The 8028-nt window shown below is 42.8% G+C and overlaps 1 protein-coding gene across 1 annotated transcript; it reads left to right on the top strand.

Annotated features, from left to right (window-relative positions):
- Positions 1–4096: 4096 nt before the first annotated feature.
- On the top strand, positions 4097–7475 carry ttr (transthyretin (prealbumin, amyloidosis type I)). Its single transcript, XM_039002841.1, has 4 exons — positions 4097–4265; positions 6241–6380; positions 6541–6676; positions 7306–7475. The coding sequence occupies exons 1-4, from the start codon at positions 4200–4202 to the stop codon at positions 7411–7413; spliced, it is 450 nt and encodes a 149-aa protein (XP_038858769.1). The 5' UTR covers positions 4097–4199; the 3' UTR covers positions 7414–7475.
- Positions 7476–8028: the final 553 nt, after the last annotated feature.

Raw genomic sequence — 8028 nt, 5'->3', positions numbered from 1 at the left:
CAACTCAATTAAATGAAGTCTCTGGAGCTCTCGATGAAGAAGGCCTAGTTGACTCTGAGGACCAGCTGTCTGATGAGGATGTGTCCATGGTAGTCGAGGCCTCCTCAGAAGAAGCATCCATGTCCGAATCAGACATTATAGATTTAGTTGGTACAGATCAGCCAACCGAGGATGAAGACTTTATAGATCTAGTTGGTACAGATCAGTCAGCCGAGGAAGAAGACATTATAGATCTAGTTAGTACAGATCAGCCAGCCAAGGAAGAAGACATTATAGATCTAGTTGGTACAGATCAGCCAGCAGAGGAAGAAGACATTATAGATCTAGTTGGTACAGATCAGGGAACCGAGGAAGAATCAGCAGAACTGACTCTGGAGGAAGAAGTGGTTTCAGAATCACAGGAAGTTGAGCTAACGGTGGATCCAGTCACTAACGGTCAACTACAGAAGGGTATTACTGAGACAGAAGAGATGATGGTATCAGAAGCACAGCAAGATCAGGTCACAGTTGATGACATCACTGATAGCCAAGAGGAGGGTACAGCTGAGGAGGAAATTATGTCACAGCTTCAGTTAGATGAGCTCACAGTAGATAGCCTAACAGATAACCAGGATGAGGAGGGGAAGGCACCTGAAGAAGTTTTCTTAAAATCAGAATTGCTCATAGCAGCTTACAGTGCACTTGATAGCCAAGAAGAAGAGGGTAGTCCTGAGGAGGAATTGGTGTCAGAGTTGCGGCAGAATCAGCCAATATCACATAGCGACACTGATGTCCAGGAGGAGGGAAGTCAGGGAGATGAGGCAGCGCTGAGTGCTCAGATAGGAGAGGTGGAGGAAAAGGTGGAGATGGAGGGAGAGGTGGAGTCTTCCCAGGCGACAGAGGAGGAGGTGGAGTCTTCCCAGGCGACGGAGGAGGAGGTGGAGGGAGAGGTGGAGTCTTCCCAGGCGACAGAGGAGGAGGTGGAGGGAGAGGTGGAGTCTTCCCAGGCGATAGAGGAGGAGGTGGAGGGAGAGGTGGAGTCTTCCCAGGCAACAGAGGAGGAGGTGGAGGAAGAGATGGAGGAAGAGATGGAGGGAGAGGTAGAGGGAGAGGTAGAGGGAGAGGTAGAGGGAGAGGTAGAGGGAGAGGTAGAGGGAGAGGTAGAGGGAGAGGTAGAGGGAGAGGTAGAGGGAGAGGTGGAGGGAGAGGTGGAGGGAGAGGTGGAGGGAGAGGTGGAGGGAGAGGTGGAGGGAGAGGTGGAGGGAGAGGTGGAGGGAGAGGTGGAGGGAGAGGTGGAGTCTTCCCAGGCGACAGAGGATACCTCTGTGGTACAGAGTGAAGCATTTGATGAGTCAGCACCAGAACAGGAGTACACAGAGGTAGATCAGGACATAGAGACATCAGAAGAGACTGGAACACTAGACTCAGAGAACATAGAGGACATACCAAGCCAGTTTACTACAGGCCTGATGCCAACATCAGGTGATGGAATGATAGAAAAGGGCACTGTTGTTAGGGAGAGCCAAGTTTCTGTTGATCAAGATTTATCTGGAGGCGCAGACTTAGTGACTGTGGAGGGTGAGGTGGAGTCTGTTGAACTAATGACAGAAGAAGCAGTTTGTTCAGCCCTAAAGGCTACAGGTGATTTAGAGGAATCTGAAGAAGAGGATGACGAGGTGGGAGAGAGTCTGGTCACCTCTCGCCAAATCGCTGAAGTCAAAACACTAAGAGTAGAAGTAGACGATAGTGAGAATGTAGTAGGAGAGGAGATGGAGTCTGCTGTTGAGACAGTTGAGGAAGTAGAGGCTAGTGCTGACCAACAGACAGAGTCCACAGTAGCTACAGAAGAGGTTGAGTCCCCTAGCGAAGAATTGGCCGAGGAGCTAGAGGTGACCTCCTCAACACCAGAGGCTACAGGTGAGGCTATAAATGCAGTGGCAGGTGCAGCAGTGGATGATACAGTAGTGGAGGCTGCGGGTGAGACATCAGATGAGGCCGCAGGGGCGGCTGGTGGGTCAGATCAGGCCCCAAAGCCATTGGCTTCATCTTTCCGTAACAAATTCAGGATGGGCTCCAAGAAAGAATCTACTCCCAAGAGTCCCACAGCAAAGTGCAAACAACAGTGAGAGCTCTTTGCACTCACAGCCATAATGTGGAGAGGACATTTTTGTATATATCTGACTTTGTTTATAGGTTTTTGTTCATTGGTTTTGCGTCACAGGTTTATGTTTGTCAGTCATTGGTTTATCAATCATAGATCTTTTATGTAAAGCAGTATGTTGGGTCTTTCAGCTTTTGTGGTTCTGGTCAAAAGTAGTGCACTGTGGCGCAGTGGTCTAAGGCACTGCATCTCAGTGCAAGAGGCTTCACTACAGTCCCTGGTTCGAATCCAGGCTTTATCACATCCGGCTGTGATTGGGAGTCCCATAGGGAAATGCAGTATGTTTGGTCTTTCGGTTTTTGTGGTATGTGGTCTTATTTCAGCCTTTACTACAAAGTCAATGGGTGTCAGCTTTTTTCAAACAGAAACTACTTAAACATTGTTATTGTAAATCACAAGACAGAGTGGAGTATGTTTAGATACAAGCGCAGTCTTGTATGGGGGAAAATAAATGTGAAAAATAATACTTGTAATGTACAATTTATCCTGCATTATCATATACTATAGCACTGGGAATCACTACACAGATACCAACACCATTGTTTTTGTTAACAATGATGGAATGCCAACGATGGTTTAATGTTTGAAACTTCTGACGTTCAATGTTTTGTTTCCTTTTTTTAACAAATATAATAAATGAAATAAATTGTCTGAACATGCTTATTAAATAAATGTTTTGGTGGAAAAAAAAAGAATTATTAGTGCGTATTAATCTCTTTACAGCCAGTGGTTTCTCTCGGTTGTCAGTTCTAGCTCAATAAACTGCTGAGTGTGTATATGTCCCAAATGGCACCCTATTCCATTTGTAGTGCACTACTTTTGAAAAGTAGTTCACTATATAGGGTGCCGTTTGAGACAAACTACCTGTGGTCTGTGGTTCTCATAGGTGTCATAATAGATCATTAATATTTTGATTCCCCTCAGGGCAGTGAGAAGAGAAGCAGTAAAACAAACATGAAGAGACCTGCAGGGCGTCTTCACACACCACAAAACTCTCCAACCACGGGGGCCAACAGATACACTTCTCAACAGCACACGCACCTGTTACCACAGACTGTCCTGTTTTATATGGGAATACTCTGATAAAAAGGTCAAAAGTATACAGAAGAGTTTAACACCTATATACTAAACTTTTTTTAAATCGGTGTGTCGGCCTCTGAACATTGCAACCTACTGAATATAGGCCTCCACCGGTGGTTTATCACTAACCAACATGAGCTATAAATGCCTTGGCTCCATCTGCAGGCAAAATGTAAGAATATACTGTACCGTATGACAGTAGTTTGACACATTGCACTAAGCCTCTATCAATAGCCAAGAGAGGAGAGGAAGTATTGGAACAGGAACATGTTATAAAATAACTTTGAAAAGTCAGGATTTATCTAGGGCCTTGTTTTCTTATTCATTCTTGAGGAGTCAATCTGTTGTCTTCAGGAAAGCATTTTTTACTTCAAGAGCTGAACTTGTACTTCTACTGTGTATGCTAGAGTATCCTCCAGAACCAGGATGTAGGTTTGTGTCGTATTTGAGATTGGTATGAAGTACTATGAATCTCTGTTTGGCAGCGATGTGTTTAGTGATAAACAGCAGATACTTTTGATAACATTTTGCAATGTAATGTAATTTCACCTAATGACAGGTAAATCTGGGTCTGGGCATTGAGAGAACGTGGTTTGTAATTCTTTCTCCAGGTTAATTAAGGTGACATTTATATCCGCTGCTGGATTGGACCCATCCATTGTTGTTCCAGGTTAGACTAATCTGTAATCTCAGAAGACTGGCACCTACATTATCCTCTTACCAATCACATGTTTATAAGATGGCCACAAAGCATGATTTGTGTGTGAGAGTTACTGATTCCCTCATTATTGACTTAGTCAATAGATACAGGCACCGGCCTCTCGTCAGGCACCGGGTGGGGGGGAGGGGGGTTCAGTGTATAAAGGTACCAGATAGGGGTGTGTTGCCCAATTCTATGCCAGTCAGTCAGTCAGTCAGTCAGTCAGTCTAAGTCTATAGGTTTGCCTGTGTTAGAGCCACCAACCAGTTTTCGCTCCAAATGGACAGTTCACTGCTCTGTGTGCTGCTAGCCACTGCTGTCCTACTCTGTAGCGCCGCCCCAGTGGTGAGTATGTTTGGGCATCTGTCTGTCTTTGTCAGGGGTCACTGCACCATTCAGTGTGGGCTTGTCAGGGCATGTTGTCAGAATGTTGTCAGGGCATATAACTGATAAACAATAACTGATAAGGTTCGTTAGCTGTGTAAACGTACAATATTAGATCATAAAAAGTCATACCTAGAATATGAAACATTTGCGCAGTTGTTCGTGTTTGAAGTTGAGATATTAGATGCCAGTGTTGGGGAATACTGAAATACATATAGTTAAATTACTAGTTTAACTACATTTTGCAGTAGCAAAAAAAAACATTTTACTTTCTTGCCATGTAGAGGTGTAGCCAACTACTGGAACTACACACAACTTTTTTGGGCAAAAATAAAATAAAGGTGAAGTAGACAATTTCTCTATTTTTCGCCATCAGACCTGCATAACTGTCACTTAAAACACAGTTTGTGTTTTAAATCAGCCAAATTACACGTTCTGTTAACATCTGAGTCCAGAGTGATCTGTTCTTGCAATTTGTAGTGTATGATATTTCAAATTTAGATATAATTTACCACAAAATAGTTTAGATGATGTGAACTACTTTTTCACAGTAACTTTAGTTAAGTATATTTTTCTTAAGGGTAGCTTAACTTCCTTCAGTGTGAAGTAATTGGTAGCTTGGTAAACTATATTTTCAAAGTAGCTTCCAACACTGTCAGATGCTATCAGCATCTTGGAGTGTGTGTGCGTGCGTGCATTACAGGCAGTAGTGTTTACCATCAGTGTGGGATGGAATGCAACAAGGTCAATGACCTCACATCACCACTTGTTCTCTCTGGTCCACATCCGCACTTTGACCTTCTTGTCCTCCAACTACACTGGAAATGACTAAAATTAGCTGGAAAAAGTAGTCCTCATTCTTTCCTCCCCCATTTTACATGGGAGCACTGGACAAAGTTCCTAGGCGTACCTACCATTTTCTATCCTCAAAATCCAAAGCTCAGACATTACATAATGGCAGTTTTGTAATGTCTAACTTCGTCAGATACTTTCATAATTAGAAAGTCAAGCCCATATTCCAAGCCTTCTGTTTCATGACTGGTTTTATCTCGTGATAGAACCAAATAAACAATATTAAGGCCGAGTGTCATGATTACAACTGGTTAAATGTTTCTAACCATTTCTATAGCTATTATTTGAACTCTACCAGCCTTGTCTGACCAATAGTGATGACAGAATGCATTACTGTAGGTTACTGTCTGTCTACTATGTATTTCTGACCCTGTTGGCAGAGTTGTCCCTTATTTCGTAAGATTGCAGTATAAATGAAGTATGCTGCAAATACAATATTACTGCAGTAATTTTGCAGTGCGACTGCAGTTTTTATTTTATTTATTTAACGAGGCAAGTCAGTTAAGAACAAATTCTTATTTACAATGACGGCCTAGGAACAGTGGGTTAACTGCCTTGTTCAGGGACAGAATTACACATTTTTACCTTGTCAGCTCAGGAATTCGATCTAGCAACCTTTTGGTTACTGACCCAACGCTCTAACCACTAGGCTACCTGCTGCCCAGTAAACTGAAGTTATTCTGCAATTATTGCATCCAAAATACCACAGTCAACTGCAGTTAGTGCACTTTCAAAACAGCATTTCTTTTTTGTAAGGGGTGTTGTGTCTGGCTGGCGTAGGCACATGGGTATGCTAATGCTGGGCACCAACTGATAGCCAAAAAGTAACACTGAACTTTTAACTGTGTCTGGCCAGCCATGGGTGTTTATATTTGTGTGGTCAGTCTTCCCAATGCCCAGGATGTTGTTTATAGTGTTTGTCTTTGTAAACTAGGTCCTGTGTTATGTGTATTGTTAGTTATGATTGTGTTGTGGTAAGTCTTGAATGACTGTGATACTGTGTGCATTGTGTGACGGTTGGTTTGTGGTCCAGCCAGTTCATGGATTGTATTAGTTATAACCATGGTTGTGGTTTGTGGTCCAGGACAGGCACGGTGAGTCAGACACTCACTGCCCGTTAATGGTTAAGATTTTGGATGCGGTGAAGGGTGTACCAGCGGGCGCCGTGGCACTGAGTGTCTCCCGACGAGTCAATGGAGTGACCTGGGCACAGGTTGCTAGTGGGTACGTATGAGGATGCACCACTGTTTGGGCAATGTTGTTAACTGACTTATTTAAACTAATATAATATGCATTCAGAAAGATTTGTTAACCAATTTCATAATGAAATGTTATGCTTCTAAGTTATAAAAAAGTTTAACCTGTGACACCCTCTCTCTCTTAGAGTGACAGACTTGACAGGGGAGGTCCATAATCTGATCTCAGATCAGGACTTCCAGTCGGGGGTGTACCGAGTTGAGTTTGACACTAAGGCCTACTGGAAGTCTCAGGGAACCACGCCTTTCCACGAGACTGCTGAAGTGAGTACAATCACCAACCTTTAACCCTCTCACTGCTCTCAGAGACCTAGTACAAACTAAGGTTGTGTAGCATGATGTACTACAGTACACTCTTAGAAAAAAAGGTTCCAAAAAGGTTCCACGGCTGTCTCCAAAGGAAAACGCTTTTTGGTTCCATGTAGAATCTTGTGTACAACCTGAATGTGTAGTAGGCCAGACAGTGGACATTTGTAACTCAGTAATGTGCCTAAAGACCAGATTACATCTAGAACTACACCAGTTTTACCCCATAGATAAAATATTACTCACCATGGAAAGTAGACAAACCATAAACATTTGGACCTAAAAATCTGAGACAAAATAATAAAATGGTTAAAGGGAAAAGAAAATAACAGAATGTGACAATATCCCCCCTTCCATTATGAATTATATGAAACGCCATGATGTGATTAAATTGCTTGTGACAGCACACTGGCTTTGACCTGTATCAATAGCTTTTTGTTTGCTACTCTACAATGTTGTTTGTCCTCAATGGAAAGAGTTCATAGACCTAGTTGGACAAAAGTAAATCGGTCTTCCTGGATGTCAGTCTGTGGGAGAGAATTCATAGAAGTAAAACAGCAGTACAAACTGATGTGCCGTGTGTACAGGTGGTGTTCGAGGCCCACGCGGAGGGACATCGTCACTACACTCTGGCCCTGTTGCTGAGTCCCTTCTCCTACACTACCACGGCTGTCGTGATGAAAGCACACGAGTGACAAACACACAACACAAAATACACACCTGACTAAGCTTAACAAATAAAGTGCAGGTAAACGACTGACTGAGCCTTCCTTTGTTTAACATACAATGCCACACACATTCACCAACATACTCATATTCCAGACATTCATCGTTGTCTAACTACACATAGCGTGACAACTGTCTGCACTGATATGCTGAAGGACGAGGGTCTCGTATGAGTACCAGCCGCTACTGTGTAAGTAAACTAAGGTAATGAATAGTGGTGAAGGTTAATCAATGGGTAGCGCATACCTAAAGGCTACAGCTACTGTATAATGCAACTTGTTAAGTACAGTTGAAGTTGGAAGTTTACATACACTTAGGTTGGAGTCATTAAAACTAATTTTTCAACGACTCCACAAATTTCTTGTTAAACAAACTATAGTTTTGGCAAGTCGGTTAGGACATGTACTTAATACATGACACAAGTCATTTTTCCAACAATTGCTTACAGACAGATTATTTCACTGTATCACAATTCCAGTGGGTCAGAAGTTTACATACACTAAGTTGACTGTGCCTTTTAACAGCGTGGAAAATTCCAGAAAATTATGTCATGGCTTTAGAAGCTTCTGATAGGCTAATTGACA

This window comes from Salvelinus namaycush, chromosome 10, assembly GCF_016432855.1.
Source record: "Salvelinus namaycush isolate Seneca chromosome 10, SaNama_1.0, whole genome shotgun sequence".
Lineage (NCBI taxonomy): Eukaryota > Metazoa > Chordata > Actinopteri > Salmoniformes > Salmonidae > Salvelinus > Salvelinus namaycush.
Note: the sequence above shows the minus strand (reverse complement) of the source record. Positions and strands in the feature narration are given on the sequence as shown.

Bases quoted from the DNA above. Each gene is read 5' to 3' on its own strand.
- ttr (XM_039002841.1), top strand. From the start codon at position 4,200: ATGGACAGTTCACTGCTCTGTGTGCTGCTAGCCACTGCTGTCCTACTC. The intron at 4,266-6,240 runs GTGAGTATGTTT...TTTGTGGTCCAG, and splicing joins TCTGTAGCGCCGCCCCAGTG to GACAGGCACGGTGAGTCAGA. The intron at 6,381-6,540 runs GTACGTATGAGG...TCTCTCTCTTAG, and splicing joins TGGGCACAGGTTGCTAGTGG to AGTGACAGACTTGACAGGGG.